This window comes from Tripterygium wilfordii, chromosome 7 (genome assembly GCF_013401445.1).
Source record: "Tripterygium wilfordii isolate XIE 37 chromosome 7, ASM1340144v1, whole genome shotgun sequence".
Taxonomy (NCBI): Eukaryota; Viridiplantae; Streptophyta; class Magnoliopsida; order Celastrales; family Celastraceae; genus Tripterygium; species Tripterygium wilfordii.
This window is the reverse complement of record NC_052238.1, coordinates 160,373-180,262: the sequence shown is the minus strand read 5'-3', so window position 1 is coordinate 180,262 and position 19,890 is coordinate 160,373. Positions and strand designations below refer to the sequence as shown.

The window sequence follows — 19,890 nt, the reverse complement described above, 5'->3', positions numbered from 1 at the left end:
AGTTTGGTTCCAAGTGGGTCCATCCATCATCCATCATCTATGTCACCCCACCATTGTTATTGGTCCACCTACCCTACCCAGCGCATCCACCGACCAGCCTATCTCAAATCCTACATCAAAGTGCAATGCATGTATTGGAGCAATGCCCAACATCAAAGTGCAATCTTGATTGTTTATGCTTCATGCCATGGTTGGCTGGTTGCTTCTCAATCCTTCTGACTTTTCCTGCTGATTAAGGGGAAATTGAATAATAATAATAATAGATGATTTCAAAAAGGTTTGATTAGGAAAAGAAAACAAAAAAAAGCCTTTTCTTTTTTAACAAAATAATGGAATGGGCCCTACAATAAGAAATTAAGCCAACCTTCATCTTTGCCAGCCTGCTTTCACAAGTGGTTGCGAAGGGTGAAGTGGGGAAAAAAGAAAAACAATATTTCATGATACATGATACATATATATATTAGCATGGCTTGTAGAAGAAACAATCACACAAACAAGACGCAACATTACATGGTTTTGTAATATGATTACATCTATAAGGGAAAGAAATCGCTATATTATATATCACACATAGTGTTGACTCGTATAAAAATCCCTACAATAAATTAATCTCAGTCAATGGAGAAGTGAAGAAGGGAAGGGAAGTGGATCAGGACCGATTGGGGGTGGGTAGCAGTAGCACCGGACTACCAACTGGTCAGAGACCAATCTGCTTGGGCTAGTTTTAGGATTGACCCACTTATATACTACAACTTGGAATCTAAATCCACCGATGTGGGATTCACGAACGATGTTCACATTACCTTCCCTTCTCCCAAATCCCTCAATCCAAACACACTATAAGAGAAAGCTTGCTAAAAGCAAGATATGCCCGCTACAGCAAGGATTTCATAGTCAAATTTTATATGAAACAGCTAAGGAGTTCAAAGAAGCAACAGTCAGTCATAATCCATCAAAGATCAAGAAAACACTCAAATAAAAAGAATCCTTTTGTCTTAATAAATCAATTCTCAAGTCTGTCCTAGTATTCTCATTTCTCATTCCCCGAAGGAATGATCGAAATTAATGAACATTAAAAAATCCATCAAAAAGAAGCAACAATGATGGGTCTCAACGCAAGCCGATTAGCCGAATAAATCAACCAAACACATTGTGGCACACAACACAATCTTTACTTCCTACATACTTGTTTGTAAATAAGGATATAGGCAAAATGTCATCAACCGCATCGAATTACGCTTGTCGCTTCAAAATGAAATCAAAGAATCAAACAGCAACAAAAATAGAAGGCCAAAGTTTCTGCCATTAGCTCTTGAAGATCCACAACCACATATCTGAAGTAATATCAAACCTTTCGACAGTTACATATTTCAGGTAAAGACCGGGTAAAAAATGGTAAAAACACTCGCCTAGAACAAGGATGAGCGCTACTTCTTGGCAAAAGTGATAGACATGGGATTCATGGGGGTGATTTTGAAACCCTGTAGGGCTTGCATAGCTGTGGAGGACTGCATATCGTCTTCAAATTCTACAAAAGCAATACCTGGCTTAGATTCAATCATTCGAATTTCCTTGAACCCTGGGTACTGCTGGAAAAGCAATTGTAACATCAGACTATCCGTTTCATGAGGCAAGTTCTGTATGAACAGTATATTATTGGGAGCAGCTGCTTCTTGCCCGCCTTGATTCCCTTGGCGAAATGCAGCCTACAAATTGTGCATCAAATGCAAAGTTTACAATGAGCCAGATTTTCCCAATAGCTTAAGGAGTGTATAATCAAATTACAAACAAAACAATTAACAACTATTCACACAAAGAAATGAAGAGGTACACAATCAAATTTGAAAAGAGTAGAGAAAGATTCACATCCAACTTACTGTGCCTCTGTTGCTTTCTGCAGCAGTGCCATTAGCCATATCAGATTGCTGCCCTTCTTCAGTACGTCGCTTCCTTTCAGCTGAGAATGCAAATTTATTTTTAAAAAGAATTAAAAGGCACATAAAGAGTGGAACCAAAAACTAAGATCCTTTGCAGCAAAATGTTGTAGTTTTAGCTGACATTAAATTCTCCAACTCATATAGAGACATGGGCGTTTTCTCTTTTGGGCAACATAAGTTCCATCTAAATGATCAGAAGCTGAATACTAAATAACATTTACTGAATGACAATTATACTTCCATGACATCCATCAACACATCATGCATGCCAAAGATAGTGTTTAATCACATAAAAAGGTTCTGTACAAAATCTAAATGAAAGCATAAAATTGAAGATTTTCGAAGAAGTAAATCAGCCACGAAATGAAAAGGAAGCGAGAATTGTAGAATGACAGCCGGTCACCTTTTTCTTCTTGCTTCTTCTTCTTTTCTCTTGGAACATAGCTTCCATCTGCTTTTGCTACACAATCCGACTTTGATTTTGCATATTGTATCCTCTGCACCCAATTAAACGTGTACAGAATATTATTGAAAGCATCATTTGCAAGTAGACTAAGTGTCTTTTGAGAACATGCAAATCCAGTTAAGTTCATATCGTCCAACAGTTGAGACCCAAACACCTTCGGTGAAAAACTGCTGTAAAAAGATACACGAGGTCAAAGAATTCTTGTTTCCTTCACATCCTTTTAAGTGTGTGAATCATGGATAGTGATCAGCAAAAGGCAAAAAACTGCTACAGCAAACTAAAGAAGCTTGAAACAAGCAATACTGATAAGAAATTGCAACTATAGTCCCTTAACTAAATATTGTAGAAACAATCACGCGTTTATCCTATTTGTAAATAAAAAAACTCACCATGGGTTTGTCATAGAATGGAAAATTTTGCATTTGTCGAACTGCATTACTAGCAGCTGTCACTTCGCTAAATGCAACCCAGGCTTGCCCTCTTAGTCTGGACGTCTTCAAGGCGACAACATCCAAAATTCTTCCATATTGAGAGAACAAACAATAAAGTGATCTCTTCAGTTCTGTTGAATAAAAAGTTAATAATGCATCATTCCCATGAAGAAAAACATAAATTGGAGTGTTCTCTAGCTGTAGTCATTATGGAATTGTAATCCTATCGTAAATCACATTGTACATCACATTATGAAAGCATTCGTAACTTAGAATCAATCTGAAATATTGAGAAATCATCAAAATCAAAGGCAAAAACTAATATTAATGAGCACTTGAAATTGAGATGACCAAAGGTATGTGAAAGTTGTTCACATTAAATCACCAAACCAGCTATTATAAGTAAAGGTTCCCTCATAGGGATCTAAACGGTTCAAATAATATCAATCCAGAGAATGAGAGAAACTTATCCCTCAATTATTCCCTATATATTTTAGTACTAGAGAAAATGTTGTATGTCAGATAAACTTTCATTTCTTTCAACAAAAACAAGTAAAACAGTTAGGGATTTAACCAGCCCTGAGAGCTTCTAAGTAGCTGCAAGACATAAATCAAGAAGCGAAACAAACAAAACATATTAAATCCCACGCTGCTATAAGTATATTTTCTCAAGAAAGCATATAGAACCATAAATCAAAAAGAAATTGCCGACCGGACTGAAAGCCTTTATTCCAATAGTTGAACACGGCTGCAGTCATTTTTAGTTGAAGTATAATGTGAAGCATCATATTCGGTGGTCAAAACACAATTTCCAGTAATTCCAAAATTTTCAGATCATTAAGCTTTCTTACCTTTTCTCACGAACCAAACAGCTAAAAAAGAAAACAGAAGGATTACCTATTTTCTTAACCTTTTCGTTTAAATTCTTGATGTATATCGTTTGATTAGGCGGTATGTCCCCCGACAGCATGGTTGCTTCCAACTATGCAGTAACAGAGCTCCCTCCCTCTCTCTATATGTGAGATGTGAGATGTGAGAAGTGAGAAGAGAAGCACGAGTGTGTAATGTAAGAGCCCTAGACGAAGTTCTGCAACATATATTGGGCTTTTAATTTGGATCTCTAAGCCCACCTCCTATCTATCCACTATGTTATGTTTCCCGTGGACCTCAAAGTTAAAAATCACAACCTTGGGCTGTACATATTAACTACGGAAAGAAAAAGGCCGTTTTGTCTGTTGGGTCAACAAATAAGGTTATAGTTCATTAGATTTTTATTTTTTTTTAATTTAGATTAATATTGCACATTCCACTTGTAGGATCACAAAATTAATTAGGCCACCACATTAATTTGCACTAAATAAATTTTTTATTTAGTAGATATCATATCACATCGCATGAAAGGTATATTATAATACAATGGTCCAGGGTTTGTTTATTAAGGGCAGAACTGAACAGACTAATTTATAACGGATTGAGATGGTGCAACTAATTACTTTACTTGTGTGTGTTTGCTTAATCAAACAAATATCAACCATACTTGCCCAATAACCTTCGAATGTGATGGCTCCAAACTTGGTACCACAAATTAGTGAAGTGTCTGTCCAACGGTGGGTGTGGCATATGTAATCAGATGTCTTCAGTGTGAAGTAATTACTACTCCAATAAACACATACAGGTCATGTTTGGTTTATGAGAAAATTTATTTCCATAAAGGGGACCAGAGTTCATTAGATTAGACCCCAAAAACAGAGACAATCTCATGCATATTATTCTTATATAATTAAGTTGGTCATGAATGGACGAATGATATATATAACCATATATATTATTAAGTTATTTTCTTATACATCGTCCGTTGCTTTGAGCACCTCTTTATGATTTGTAAATTGGGAAACCAGCAAAATATCCAAGCTTGCCTTGGAACACAAATGATCATCAAACTTAGTTTATTCTTGATATCTATTACTCCATATCTTTCCAAAATCTTTGAGAATGCCAACGTTAGAAATTCAAGCCCAACCAAATTAAGTATATTGTGAGCTTTGAGTTGCGAATCAACATGGAATTGTTTTTCATGGGTGTCACTATTGGTTCTTACTTCTCAGGTCTAGAAAACGCATCATTTGTGAGAGAGAAGCTATGACTTTACTTGTATACCACTCAATAGAGTTATATATGCCAATCCAATATTAAATATAGTATTGACAGTCAAAAGTAGAAATGTGACGATTAAGTTATATCGATCCGATATAGAAGATAGTCTAGAAATTGCCACAACAAGAAGCCCCAAAACACCAACATTTATTGATTGCTCCTCCATATATACTTGTTATTCTTTACTTTTTAAATTTTTTTTTATAGGACCTTGTCTTTCTTTACTCATATATGCTAGCTGTAAAGAGATTTGGGGGTTTCACAGTTAGTTTAAAATTGTAAAATTTATAATTTGAATTCAATAGTTAATGAGGTGTGCCATGTCATATCATCTTTTTTGTTTTTGTTTAAATTTTAAAATCTGTATAATTTTTTTGTTCGCCATTAGATTTGAATTGTAAACGTATCTGAACCCACAAATCCGCTGCAAACATGCATGGATTACAGCAGATGGACTTCGCACTTTATCCCTTTATAATTCCCAGCTGCAACTCCAACTCCAACATTTATTGATAATGGAATGATACGTACACAACATTAATTATCTTCTTCCTAAAATGTATATATGTATTGGTTCTTAAAACTTCTGACGTGGCAACAAATCTTATAGGAAAACAAAACAGTCCCAAAAAGTGCAGATTATAACGTACAGTCTGACGATGGACCTAATTACGTCTATGCCTTGCCTTACGTACGTGGTCATGCAACATGAACCTGCTAATTAGTTAAGATATATATATATATATATATATATATATATATATATATATATATATGTAGTTGACATATCTAGACATCAATACATTAATGTATTTTAAACGAAAATGCATGTAAGTATGCTTATTTGGCAAGGGATTCACGAGCAAGAATCACTTGGTTTAACTTAGATACATGTATATATATGTTGATGTAAATAAATTATAGTATTTTAAGAACAAAAATAATCAATTGACCTTGTAAAGCAATAAACATTCATGCATGCTTTCCAGCCAGCAAGGATATATATCAACCCAATCAATTTCAATATTGTATATGCACATAACTTCTAAAGTAATATCTACATATAAATAAAAATGTTCTCGAGGGACAAGCGAAGCTTTAATGGGAATGAGAGCTAGATAGACACTACAAAGAAAGTTCCCATCTCTAGCTCCTTCTAATTTTTAAATTTATAATTTAATTTATCCCCTATAAAAGTTAATTCTATTCTTCCCTATGGACTTGTCTCTGTTGGTCTTTCTCTCTAGCTTAATCATATTCAACCATGGCTGCAGCTGATCAGAATCAGATGCCTGCAGAGTCCGCAACCCTTCACGGGGTTCATTCCTCCCCCAAAAGGTGATCCATCTTCATTAATTTCTACTAATTAATTAATTCGTGTCATTTGATCAGCTGCTAATCAATCTGTCGCACGTATACATGATTTATACGGGTAGGTTGGAGGGCAAAGTTGCAATAATAACAGGAGGAGCTAGAGGGATTGGAGAGGCAACGGTAAGGCTTTTCGCGAAGCAAGGAGCATTTGTAGTCATCGCAGACGTGGAAGACGGGATTGGGACTCTCTTGGCCAATTCTCTATCCCCTTCAGCCACTTATATACACTGTGATGTAACGATTGAACGAGACATGGAAAACCTAATCAACTCAACCGTCTCCATCTACGGTCGCCTCGACATTCTCATCAACAATGCTGGGATTCTCGGCAACCAGACAAAGCACAAAAAGAGCATCCTCCATTTCGATGCGGAGGAGTTTGACAGAATCATGAGAGTGAATGTGAGAGGGAGTGGGCTTGGCATGAAACATGCGGCCAAAGTGATGGTGCCTAGAAGAAGTGGGTGCATTATATCTATGGCTAGTGTTGCTGGGCTCATGGGTGGGCTTGGGCCTCATGCTTATACTGCCTCGAAGCATGCAATTGTTGGGCTCACCAATCTCTCCTTTTGGAGTTGCAACTACCATGCTTATCAATGCATGGAGGAGTGGCGAAGAAGAAAAAGATGATGATGATGATGGAGTTGAGAAGATGGAGGAATTTGTGAGAAGTATAGGGAACTTGAAAGGTGCAACTTTGAAAGCTAAAGACATAGCCGAGGCTGCTCTTTTTCTTGCCAGTGACGAATCTAAGTATGTGAGTGGTCATAATCTTGTTGTAGATGGTGGGATTACTACCTCAAACAACTGTGTGGGATTGTAGCATACTAGTCTTCAATGAACTTTTCATCTTTTTCATTAAAGTTTCATTGATGGAGTGAGTTGGTTCATTCTTAATTTCTGCTGAGATTAATTTTTACAAAAAAAAAAATGTTTATAAAGTTAATCTTCAATAATGAATAATGTGAGCTCCTGATCTGTAGATAGCCCAAAAGGTTGGACTTTCAATGGTTCAAAACATGAATTGGTCCAGGTCCCAGCTTGTTGAATATGATTAAACATTTTTTTTTTTGTAAAAATTAATCTCAGCAGAACGACATTCATTTTTTTTTTTATGCTTCGAAGGCCAGCAAGGCTGCAAAGAATCCTGAAAATCTAAAGTGAAGTCCAAGTCCAAGTCCAAGTCGAAATAAGTTAAAAATATATCCATGAAAAATTACAGGGGCACATCTCATCTTGCTTGTCATTAATAAGTATCACGTTCCTGTTTAAATTATAAGTTTCTAAACCAAGAGGGACAATACAGAAGTGAATTTACCCTGAAACAATGGAACAAATGCACAATGACCTCTCGTAAGTTCCATTACATATGTCCATCCAAGAATACTAGAATCAAAGCAGCAACTAAAGCATGATCATTCCCAGGAAATATGGTCACTCGAAATTCACTCCTCTTAACAAACACTTGATGAAGCTTGTACATGAGATTGCTCTGCATTTAACAAAGTAGCACAAAAAATGAATACCCTATAATTTGCTCCACATACATACAGTTCAAAGTAATCAAGGCCAGACCTCAAATCTCATACATGGATTATACCTGGGCTACAATGGACTGAATGGAGTCACCTGTATAGATGGTGCAAGATCTTTGGAAAGGGCAACCTTTTATCCTTAACTCACATGTTGAGTTTCCTCCAACAAGGAATACCTTCAATTCAATCCGGGTAAGAGTCTTCACTTTCCTCTCCACTCTAAATATCAAGTCCTTTTCTTTGTCTTCGCCACCACAGCCGCCATTTCCCTTATACCCTTGCCAAGATCCATTCTACAGCCAAGCAAACCATAGCTTTTCCTTTTAACAACTTGGAAATCAAAATTCCAAATAGTAAGTATCAAATTCATGCATTGAGCTTTAAATCGGGAAGTTCGGCAATCATAGAGTTTGCAAACCAAACAAAAGAACTTGCTGTTTTTTTTTTTTTTTTAAAATTTTTATTTTGCACATTCTAATCTTCACCCAACAAGCCCCTTACACTGTATGTATACCATATATCATGCCTAAGCATCTAGGTTTGATTTTTTAGGGTTATTGGTTAGACCGAAGAGCCTGATAGCTTGTGTATAATAGATGTAAATCATACATAAACACATATGTTCCATTTTCCAGTTGGATTCCCAAAATTTATAAGGAATCAAACTGAATTAATCAGAATATTCACTTCGCTTAGCAAATACGGAGAAAATATATCTGCAAGTGCAATAACTATTCCTTCCACATAATTCAAACCCTGAATCTGATATAGAAAGGGAGGAGAGAGAGGAGGCTTACCTGGTGACGGTACATGGAAATAAGAGGAACTCCCGCCGCATCAAGCAACACTCTTTTAGGAGCCGAACACGAGGACGAGGACGATGATCTACGACGACGAGATTCAAGGCTTACCCTGAAAACAATATTACCAGAAGAATCAGCGAACCCCAGATCACCACGTGTAAGGTCGGGATGTTTCCTGGACACGAACAGATCCACTGGGATTTGCGAATTCTCCGCCGGATGTATCGCGACCGTAGAAGCCATGGAAGAAAAACTAAATCAATTATCTCACAAAATAATAATGACTTTATTCGTGCGTTTTCAATTTCTCAAATTGATATTATAGAGAGATAAGAATTGGATTCCAGAGGAAGGGTCAAATCTTTCCCGGGAAGACGTCGCCGACCAGCTTTGGAAGTTGAGAGTGAGTGGCAAAGGGCAAACCCACCCTCCGTTGGTTTGGTTTTTGTAAGAAAGAAAGGAAAGGTTTTGTCTTTTGTGTACGAGTTGGGCCGGGATTTAATAGCCCCTCCCCCATTGGAAGGAAGGTAGGTTATCAAATCTCAAGCCCAAGTATGCGGAAACGCTTCTGCTTTTATACGATGATCCGCCCGCCACAACCAAGCTCTTTTTATTTTTATACAGATTTCAGCAACAGGAGCCAAAGGATTAATGATAAATTTGACTCTCATTGGGTGGCCTAACCGTGCATCAATGTTACCAACAAATATGAAACATTGCCATATAAACAGATAATGGAAACGTTACTCTGCAAGCGAGAATTCATCCAAATAGTTATAGGACAGCCATAGATCTACATGAAGCAAATATATACTATACAGCTTCATCCAATGTACTTCCCTGCTACGGACCATGCACAAGTGGAACAATTCCATGACATCAACAAGATTCTAGTGCGGAATGTCACTGACACACATTAGACTAGTACCACCAAGAGCCGATCACCATTTCAGGAACAAACAATCAAGGAACTCACGAGCTGTAAAGATTAAAGAAGGTAGTCTCCCAAATATCCAGTTGCAAACCATTTCTCACCAACAAGATCCCCAATTAGTCACGCTCACCATACACATCATCATGATCATTATAGGTGCCATAATAATCGTCATCATCAGATCTGCCAAATTCATCATCATAAGATTCATCGCTGTCAACTTCACAATCGTAATATTCTGCTTCGACTTCAGGTACGATATCCTCCTGTTCAGAAGATTTGCTACTGGCACTCTCACTGTCATGTTCTGATTCACTGTCAGAAGCTCCACTCCCCACATCCTCTTCAGAGATTTCATCAGGATAGTCGTTTCTTGGATTATCTTCAGCTGATGAAAACAACACATTATTTTTTAGGGAAAACTAAGAACAAATAATAAGTTCACATTACCATTTGAATCTTCACTGTCAAATTCCGATTCATAGGGTATATCATAGAAATCCTCGTCATCAACTTGTACCCTGATAAAAAATCAGTATCAATTCCAAATACTTGGAAGAGTTGCAGATAGCCAATTACAGGGTGTGTAATTCTTACAGAGGAAATGGGTTTGAACCACCTTCATCATCTACGTCCATGCCATCCTTCACAGTATAGTAGTCATATACATATTCATCTGTAACACAAAAATGCAGATGAATCAGTCAATATTCAATAACTAATTCATATTGTTTTTTCCACGGAAAAAAGATGCACTATAAACAAAAGGCATCAAGGGAGTGCCAAACTGACGAAGTACAGTATTCCTCAATCACATTGAAAGGTTATTGATAAAGTTTTCCATCCTCCTTCCAATTAGATTTATACAGGTAGAGGAGCTTCTTTTATTCCAAGTAAAGAAAAGGAAAGAAGCAAAACCTTCTTCAGACAAGTAAGAACAAACATCGGATTCAATTTCAGCAACAGCACTAGGAATAAATTCTCTAAGTATGGGTAGATAGCTGCTCAACATCTTTTGATCCTCTACAGACATTTCTCTGCAATCAAGTCACAGGGATTGAATTATTTCAAACTGAGTCTTCTGCAAATGTAGAAGACAGATAAGTACAACATAGAACTTACTTAGACTCTCGCACCACATTGGATCTTTCCTCAACATCAACACGAACAACATCGTAAAAATGGCACATGTCATATAAAGTTTTATTATACAACGTTTGTTTGTTCCCCTTTCGACTTCTCCATATTTGTTCAAAGCGAGCATTTTTTGCCAATACCTGAATAAAGAAATAACTTGAAATAGAATTGTACATAAAGGAATAAGAATGGATTTTCATCAAGTATAAGATAGCACTATAATTCGGTTCAACATCCTCATATCATAAATCAGGAATGCCAACCACTCAGAACACATTTTTTTCTTTTGGGTCTGGACCAAGATGCAAAGGTTGGACTATAAATTGATGAGCTTCAACAAAAAAGTTGAGCTTGCCACATATTTCAGAAATAAATCGAAAAACACCCATTAACGCTGATTACCAGTATGAAGTATTCAGATGATCAGTCTAAAGTTAGGCTAGGGTGGGAAATTAACAAACTTCCCACCATGGCTGTAGGCTAGCACATTCGTTTCAGTGACAATCCATACAAGCCTCTACTACACCCAAAAGCTAGAGCACCTGGGTCTCTCTTACAACCTCAATTTTGGGAAAGTTTAATTCCCGCATCTCATTAAAAATTTCTATTTTAATCACACAATAGTAAAGTAATAAAAGTATACATGTTAGGCCTTAACCACTGACAACTGAAATCATAGAGCATGAAACACTTTTTGGCATGTTACGTCTTAACCTCCAACACCTGAAACATCCAACATAGAACACTTTTTGGGTTGAAATAAGTCTGTCCTACAACGTTTGAGGAAAGAAAGAACAGGGGAACATGTTGAGAAACCTAAGCCCATAATAAGCCGTAGCTATAAAACTTCTAGCAGGGAACATGCGAAACACAAGCAATGTTGCAGTGAAGAAAGAGGTGGAAACCAACATGTCCAGCATTCTAGATACAAGACTATGAGCAGTTATCTCACTCAACAATTTAAAATACAAATTGCCATCAAATATCCTCGCAAATGAAGTGTAAGAGATTGTATATCAGTGTTTGCTCTATGGGCTCTATAGTAGTATATTTTTCCTGCTTGGCATTAAGTACAGTTCCTTTTTTTTTCTGGGAATGCAAACAAGTTTTATTGAAGGGCCAATAAAAAGGAAAACCCATAAAACAAGATAACAAAGTACAAAATCAAAACCAAATGAAGAGACAAAAAGTTCACAACCAAACTAATGTAATAAGTTGCTACAGAATCTGTAGGTCCAAAAAATTAGAGTAGAGAGCCAATTATCCATCAAGACATCCATGTCCGTCTCCTTGTCTGACAGCATTATTTTGTTTCTCTAAGTACATACTCAGCCGGTAAGTTATTATATGAATGCAATGCAAATAATCATCAAGTAAAATTATGTAACAAAAGTAGAAAGTATATGACAGAGAATAGCATATGTAAAATTCTTTTGTCTCTATATGACAGAGATAGCATATGTACAAATATGTAACAAAAGTAGAAAGTATGATGCCTTGTTTACTAGTTAAATACCTCTTGTTTCTGTCTGGCTTTAAACAAAAGCTCATCTTGTTTCTGCAGTCATTAGATTGGTATTCAAACTTGTTAATAGAAAGTGAGAAAAAAGTTGACAGACAGAGAAAGAGAGAAGGGGAGGCGAGGGGGGATTTACATTATCCTTCCTAAGCACACGTCTCTGATCCTCGGTTGTTTTACTTTTACCATTGGATGCATCAGATGAGTCGGGCTGGAAAAAGAGACAAAGAGATACACACACTAGACAATTGATACCATGATGTTAAGAACCAGCGCAGGAAATGAAACAAGATGCGTGCCAATCAAGGACATATGTCTTTGGCAAAAAAAAAAAAATCAAAAAACCGTATTGTACAAACTCATACTAACCACAAAAGAGTTCACAATGTCAAGGATTGTTTCAGAGGTGTTGACAGTCTCCACATGTTGCACGAAGACCTTCCTTTTTTTCAATCCTTCTAACACAGAAGAACAACAATGCATCAGCATAATAGGGCTGAGGGGGAAATCGTTCACATACGAGACATTGGAAAACATGGATCAGATTGGTTAATTGAAAAGCTAATTCCAAAATTTGGTCATTTAATAGGAAAAAAGGATCTATTAAGAATGAAATTGATAGGAATATTACAGATTGCCAACATAATCATACAAAAGTTAAGCAACATTTTACCAACAGAGTAATAGTCATACAGAAATCTTAAAAGTCAAGTATACATCGCAGCATCATCCTTATTAATTTATTATCATAGCCTTTAACTCAGAGGATGTTAGAGTGAGCTACATAAATCCGTATGGGATAGTTGTGCGAATCCATCATATGAAATCTCCTTATCCATTAGTTCCCGCCAAAACTCCAATCTTACCTATACCTCATCACCCTTCTCTCTTTTTGGCATCTCTTACTTGAAAATTTTTCTACTCTTGGCGCTGCTACACTAATATATCTATTTTGCAAATACTCAAACCGTAAAGTATTCACAACAACATTATAATTAAAAATCACGATCAAAACATCAGACATTGATCACAGATCTAATTACCATGGACATTCAAAAAGACGAGTTATTTAATGTAAAACAATATGGCTGTCACAATCAATTTCAATATACCTTTTCCATGTGAATCAGAAATTGACAGCTTATCAAAATCCAATAATGGCCGCTTCAATGGCCTCTCACTGATTTCAAGCCCTACACAATATACAGACATATCAAGTGAAAAACCAAACACAATGCATAATCAACCAAACTCTTCAATAAAACAAGTATTTACATACTATCCCTAAAAAATTTAAGAATATAACCCTATAACTTTTTTTTAAAAAACCCAGTATTTAGATTAAAATTTTCTTGCAATTCCATATCATTCCCCAGTCAAATTTATTCAAGAAGAGCAAGAAAAAAAAAAGGGCAGAAGAGGGAAGTGAAGTACAGACTTACAGAAAGCATCGACGCAAGACTGAGCGGCCTTGCGCTTAACCCTAACAAAAAGCGGCTTATTCTCTGGAGCAGTGAGCGGAGCTGAAGAGCCCTCGCCGCTCGCGTTCGCCATGAGAGAGTGTGGTTTTCAGAGGGGGTTTTTTTTACTTTTATCAATAGAGGCTGGCTTAGCGCGGGTAGGGTTTATTTGAAGCCTCGATCACCGGTGTAGAGCTAAATTGCAGGGGAGGTGGCCAGGTGGGAGCGCATTGTTAACCTGCGCACGTCAGTGGGCTTTTATGAGGCAAAAGTTCCACTGAAGTGAGCCCACTAAGCGGCCCTTGTGACGATGGAGTAGTAAAAGCTAAGTTGAGACCCATTGGGCAGCCTGAGCCCAAAACCGTAACGGCACAGAGCGAGTGGATCTGAGCCTTGGAAACAATTTTTCAGGACCAACAGATTTGAAAACTCCACACCGTGTGAATATTTCTGCACTCTCTGTCAGCTGTTTAGCTTCTTCCCCACCCTAATCTCTCTTTCACACGAAAACCTTCCAATCCCGCTGGGCAGGGCTGCTTATAAATAGTTGACAAATAAATACTTGCTTTTCCTAATTCCCATAAACCCACTTCAAAGTTTGCATTGTTTAAGGGATATCTTTTGAGATCTAAAAGTTTCCTAGCATTTTTTTTTGCAGGGTGATTCTGGTTTCCTTCTTAAAAATTGCTTCCCTTTCGTTATATTGACTTTCTTAAATGTTCTTATATATAGAAAGATACACACACCCTCCCGACTACTACATGTTTTTGATCTTTGCCTTAACCATCATACCACCAAAGCATGACTTCCAATACTAGTGCTTTTCGATGGTTAAGCTTGGTAGTGGTAATATGGCTTCAGTCCGTCGACGGAACAAACACCAACTTCCCCTCCTATTCGTCCCAATTCAAGCATCTCCTCTCCATGTCTCAATTTCAACTCAACAATCTCGCCTTTGCTTCAGACGCTGCAAAACTCTTGGCTTGGTTGTCGGGCTCTGCTGCTCTTTACTTACCTCTTTGGCTAGTCCATCTACTTGGTTCCACTCTCGGCTTGCTTGGCTATGGTGTCCAATATCTCTTTCTAACAAATCATATAATTACCTCTCTCTCGTATGCACATGTTTTTTGCCTCACCCTGCTGGCCGGAAATATAGTATTTGTTGGATCAACACTGTTTGCTATGTTGTCGTCATTCGAAACTTTCCGTCCAAGTACCGTCAGGTGGCTAATGGACTAACAACCAGCTTCCAAGGATTGAGTGCTAAAATCTATAGAGACATAGTCGATGTCGAATTCAATTCTTCACCCACTTAAAGAGCCCAAGGCTATGTCCTTAACTCTATATTGCCTCTTAAAATCTATCTCGACCAAGATTCTTTCGCCACTTGGTATTCTAGTCGTTATGTGCGTGCTCCTATTGCTTCCATTAGAGATTCCTTTGTCAGAAGAAATCAAAGTAGAAAAGGAGAAGAAAGTGCGTAATAATAATAATGTTAGCCTAGAGAAGTAGTAAAGGAGGAAGAAGTAATGGAGGAGATTGGAGTGAAGAAGAGGGTGAATTTTTGGTTGTATTTCTTTTGTGTATTTATTGGGTGCAACTCTTGGGCTTGTGTTCCTCAACAACTTGGGACAAATTGCTGAATCTCGACGTTACCAAGGAACTTCTTATTTGGTTTCCTTGTCTTCTTCATTCAGTTTCTTTGGCCACCTTCTGCCATCTCTCCTGGATTTCTGCTTTTCAAGGTAAAAATCAAACATGCGACATTAATTTCAAGTGCATATATCAGTTAATAAGATAAAATTAAGTTCAAATTTTCCCTACATTAAAAATTGTGTCTTCCTGACAGTCACATACGAAGGCTTGATAAATTAATATGTTTCAGGAGTAAGTACATGATTTCAAGACCAGCTTCCATTGTGGCATCAATGGCACCAATGGTTGTAGCATTCTTTCTACTTCTCAGCAAAACAAGTCTGGCCCTTTACACCAACACTGCCGTGATAGGGGTTTGTACAGGCGCAATAACTACCCTTTCAGTGTCAACAACTATAGAGCTTTTTGGAACAGAGAAGTTCGGCATAAACCACAACATTGTGATTGCCAATATTCCTATTGGATCATTGTTATTTGGCTACTTAGTAGCTCTCGTTTATCACAAGCATGGTAATGGAGATGGAAAGTGACACACATTCATCCTTTGGGGTTCCTTATGTTTTGTTGGGATATTGCTAGCTATAACTCTGTATTTTTCGGACAAGGAAATCTTACTCGGCAAGGGATAGGTAGTTTACAGGTAGGGTAGCCTAGGTAGGTGCATAGCTAGAATGACATTGCAGCAGAGACGATCTAACTCTTTGTATACTACTTAATTAATTAATTCATGGACCATCAATTGAATATCTTTACCATAAGTTTACATTGGTTTAGCATGGTAACTAATTTTTTCATGGTGAAAACTCAGCCGCCGCCATGTATATCAAAACCAATCCTGGTAAATCAGGGGAGCTGATCGTTCATTGAACCATGTGTATCATTGTGAGCCTCCATTAAGTTGCACTGGGGCTGCTTTGGGAATTCAGATTGCTTGATATTTTGTAAGCTTTTCTTTTGGGGGCTTTCATCAGCCCCAGGAGATTTTAATTCTTAGTTAACTATGCCATAATATGCATCATATGATTGTTCTAATGATACAGAGTGCCTGTTACGAAGGAAAACAGGGAAACCGTTCACAATAGAGGTATTATTGAAGAAACAATGACTTCTCAATATCACCTTGTGTGTCATCAAACTAGAGTAACACTACACATGACTTCCTTTCGCACTATCCAACTGTGTAGTTTGTAGGTACATACTTGAGATTCATATCTGAAATGCAACAAAACAAAATCCCAGAAGCAGCCCAGAAAAAAAAAAAGGAAGAAGTCACTTCCCTCAAATATATGTATCACAGCCTAAACAAGATACACAGAATAAAACTGATGCAAGAGGCTCTCTGCCTTGCCCAAGCAGATAACAACAAACCACAAAAAATCAACTGCGGGTAGTGATTGCCCAAGTCGACCATGTCAACGTCCTGTTCTTAAAACACTGTATCAAACTTCAACATTTAACCAAACGTGCAGTGATTTACTTGGTTTTCTACTGATGCAGCATTGGTTCTGCTCTGAAAATTTTCTTTCCATTGTTTCCAAGCATTCCCGACTCTATCCAACTGTGCTTCTGGAATGCTTGTATTCTCATCCAAATTCTGTGTCCATTCCTTCCAAGGAGATTCCATAGGGTCCAAGAATCTCGAAACTTGATGCAGCATTTGAGAAGTGTAGAATTCATCAACTGACCTGAGAATCTCCTCTGATTCAACCATTGCCAGCATTTCTGGCCTTGTTAAATCACCGGATTTTTTCTTTGAAGAAAAACTATTTCCCCTCAAAACCAAGACTTCAGATGGAGCAAGTGGTAGGATAATTCGTGAGAACTTGGCCAGTGACAATGTTAGAACACCTTTAGGGAGCAGGTTCCGCTTCACTGCCACGGCAGTTCCAACCATTTTGCGGATCTGGCAAGGTGCAAGAGCAAATAATGTCACAAATTTTGTAAGTGAATGGGAGAACACATTTCGCACAATATTTTCGCAGTTTTCATCTTTCCAAGAAGCAACCACGTAGCAGCAACAAATATACCTTACATATTTCACAGCAGAGCAGGAATATCTAGCTTTGTATAAAATAGGTTGCTATCAAATTCTTGGCGCAGACCAATAGAAATAAAAACTCAAGTTGCATAACATGGTTCGAAAAGACACAATTAAAGGGAGGAGATTGTAATTGCAAGATACATAATCATCTTTAATGGTGGACTCCATTAAGAATAGAAAACAGTGCATAGAGGATACTTCCATGGCCACATAATGTTAAAGGTTTATCAGCCATAATTTAGTGACTTAAAAAATGACTGTGGAATTGTCTATTATCTTTTTTTTTTGATTGGAATTGTCTATTTTCTTTAGCTGAAACCATCGGGTGGCATGTGAATGAAAGTGCATGGAATGCCACAATCAATAGACACACACACACACACACATACATAAACGTAATGGAGATGTTTAGCTACAGGCATAAATAAGAGGACATACCTTATGTAACATGAAAGATTCTCCCCATATGGAAATTTCGATGTAACCAAATCCATGTGATTTTTCCAGTTTTCCACAAGAACAGCGAAAAACTGTTCTGAAGTGGGAAGCACTTATCCTGTCCAACTCATCGGGTTCATGAAGCCATCTTGCATGGACAACCATATCATAATTCTTTTCCTTCAAGCTATCTCCATTATCTAGGCAAGGGTCTGCTAGTTGTTCAGCAGAAACATAGGGCTACAAAGAATTCTGATTTGTTTTACTATCGAACAATGCAGTCTCTCCATTGATCCCAATTTCTTCTCCATCACCTTCCTCTGACTCGCAGGTTGATGTCTCCTTGAATGAATTTACCCTTCTTGGCATGCGACCGTTACGAGGAGTCTCTCTTCGATATTTTTCTCGGTACTTGGACCTTACTGTATAGTTATGGAAAGGATGTTCCCCCTATAAAAAGGTATTATGGGAAACATATATGATTAAATAGTATGTCTTACATACTCTATGCAGACTACATATATTCGATTTCCCAAAGGGATGACCAAGAAGGAACAAGGAAGGACCATCACACCTCAAAGGCCTTTAATATATTGTTGAAATCCGAACAATGATAATCAATTTCAGCTGCACTAAAGTGGTCTCTGATTCCAATAATTTCAGCAGGAAGGAGGTAGGAATATTTCCGTAAATTACACTCCCTTCGAGGATCAAAACTCCTAAAAACAGGTTAAAATATGGAATCAGGAAAAAAAAAGGCAACAGCAAGACAAGCTAATGAATCAAACAATCAAAGCATTTCACATCATCATTAATTGATTTCCTAACAAAACGAAGAAAACCCTCCTAAAAAAAATGTCGATGCACTCAGCATAACAAATTACATTGGGGGAGAGAGAGACATCAAACTCACTCATACCCTTGTGAAGGTAAAATGCCGAAAACTCTCACATTATCAGGGAGATAATGGTTAATTTGTGTTGCTAGATCAGTGCCATATGGGTCTGCCTTCCATGCATATTCAGGGATTTCCATTTTCAAGGATATCATCGTAGCCAAGGAGTGAACCTACAATTATTTCATTAAATGATATATCTAAAGCTGTAAATAAGAGACATATCGGCAAAGTAAAAACAGATATGGGTTGCAGGGGAAACTAACTCCTTTATCAGTTCGGCTACTCCTTGCCCATGAAATTTTGTGTAAATCCCCATAATTACTATCCTTGTATATGGCATCCTCCAGTTCCTTTTCAATGGCTACACATTTAACAAAGTTAAATGGGTTATCAATAAAAACAGCCCCACCTTATCTTCTATGAAAGCTTTAGTGGATTGAATTAAGAACATTATCAATTCCTTCAAAACAATACGTAACCCCAACCCATATCGCCATCAAATAAAAGGAAAGCTAATTTCTTCGACAGATATACACAATGCCACAAACCGGAAAAAACAATCAAGGGAAAGGAAGCTTACTTGACAATGAATGCTCGTCTCGCTGCATTTGGAGACCTAGAATCAGAAGTCACATATTTTACAAAAGAGAATCAATGAAAAACAAAACTATACCTCAGAATATTTGAGAGAAAAGGGACGGGTAAAACAGACCTCGATAATCGGTCCCGACATACCCGACCCGCATAACGACCTTTTTTTTTGCGAAAGGGCATCCATTTCTCCGGTAAGACGGTCGGTGCAGGAGAAGTGGAAGGCGGAAGAGATTGTGAGACAGAGCAATGGCAGAACACTCTTAGTGTGAAGGGTATTCTTGGGATTATACAGATTTTGAAGGAGGGAGGTAGTTTATTGGTCATCCATGAAGAGAGCGGGAAGCGCAAAGACGGGACGGCCATACGCCGATTCTGTATTGGAGTCGGAGTTGTAAGCAGGAAGCCAGTTTGAGCACTTGCAATGGTGTTATTTTGTCTGGGTCAATAAATATGTATGGGGTTTTGTGTTTTATTGATGTGATTATATTGAGTTTTGTGTTTTGCTGATGTTAT

General features: G+C 37.6%; 6 protein-coding genes across 7 annotated transcripts; 2 read left to right on the top strand and 4 right to left on the bottom strand.

Annotated features, from left to right (window-relative positions):
- Positions 1-1,283: 1,283 nt before the first annotated feature.
- Positions 1,284-3,889, bottom strand: LOC120001640 (U2 small nuclear ribonucleoprotein B'' 2-like). Its single transcript, XM_038850052.1, has 5 exons — positions 3,732-3,889; positions 2,793-2,965; positions 2,341-2,434; positions 1,878-1,957; positions 1,284-1,706 (listed from the first exon to the last, which is right to left on the bottom strand). The coding sequence occupies exons 1-5, from the start codon at positions 3,802-3,804 to the stop codon at positions 1,428-1,430; spliced, it is 699 nt and encodes a 232-aa protein (XP_038705980.1). The 5' UTR covers positions 3,805-3,889; the 3' UTR covers positions 1,284-1,427.
- A 2,363-nt stretch (positions 3,890-6,252) lies between these two features.
- LOC120001968 (short-chain dehydrogenase reductase 2a-like) lies at positions 6,253-7,237 on the top strand. The gene is given in 3 exon segments (XM_038850499.1): positions 6,253-6,306; positions 6,381-6,919; positions 6,921-7,237. Coding segments are annotated over 3 exon segments (858 nt in total). The 3' UTR covers positions 7,186-7,237.
- Positions 7,238-7,571: 334 nt separating this feature from the next.
- On the bottom strand, positions 7,572-9,138 carry LOC120002684 (protein LURP-one-related 7). The gene is made up of 3 exons (XM_038851450.1): positions 8,695-9,138; positions 7,963-8,190; positions 7,572-7,854 (listed from the first exon to the last, which is right to left on the bottom strand). Exons 1-3 carry the CDS (start codon positions 8,941-8,943, stop codon positions 7,726-7,728), a joined length of 606 nt encoding a protein of 201 aa, XP_038707378.1. The 5' UTR covers positions 8,944-9,138; the 3' UTR covers positions 7,572-7,725.
- A 256-nt stretch (positions 9,139-9,394) lies between these two features.
- LOC120002683 (RNA-directed DNA methylation 4) lies at positions 9,395-13,957 on the bottom strand. Of its 2 annotated transcripts, none has more exons than XM_038851449.1 (10): positions 13,733-13,957; positions 13,403-13,483; positions 12,660-12,745; positions 12,427-12,501; positions 12,288-12,329; positions 10,757-10,911; positions 10,553-10,671; positions 10,232-10,310; positions 10,085-10,155; positions 9,395-10,022 (listed from the first exon to the last, which is right to left on the bottom strand). In XM_038851449.1, the coding sequence occupies exons 1-10, from the start codon at positions 13,842-13,844 to the stop codon at positions 9,751-9,753; spliced, it is 1,092 nt and encodes a 363-aa protein (XP_038707377.1). In that variant the 5' UTR covers positions 13,845-13,957; the 3' UTR covers positions 9,395-9,750. The 2 variants fall into 2 exon arrangements, with proteins under 2 accessions (XP_038707377.1, XP_038707376.1); XM_038851448.1 differs by having other exon boundaries at positions 12,660-12,748; positions 13,733-13,956.
- A 594-nt stretch (positions 13,958-14,551) lies between these two features.
- Positions 14,552-15,936, top strand: LOC120001401 (protein NUCLEAR FUSION DEFECTIVE 4). The gene is given in 6 exon segments (XM_038849713.1): positions 14,552-14,902; positions 14,905-15,116; positions 15,118-15,248; positions 15,251-15,327; positions 15,329-15,495; positions 15,636-15,936. Coding segments are annotated over 6 exon segments (1,239 nt in total).
- A 721-nt stretch (positions 15,937-16,657) lies between these two features.
- On the bottom strand, positions 16,658-19,780 carry LOC120001434 (putative tRNA pseudouridine synthase). Its single transcript, XM_038849764.1, is given in 8 exon segments — positions 16,658-17,309; positions 17,886-18,335; positions 18,460-18,604; positions 18,805-18,953; positions 19,047-19,144; positions 19,364-19,399; positions 19,496-19,544; positions 19,546-19,780. Coding segments are annotated over 8 exon segments (1,572 nt in total). The 5' UTR covers positions 19,741-19,780; the 3' UTR covers positions 16,658-16,859.
- Between the last annotated feature and the right edge of the window lie 110 nt (positions 19,781-19,890).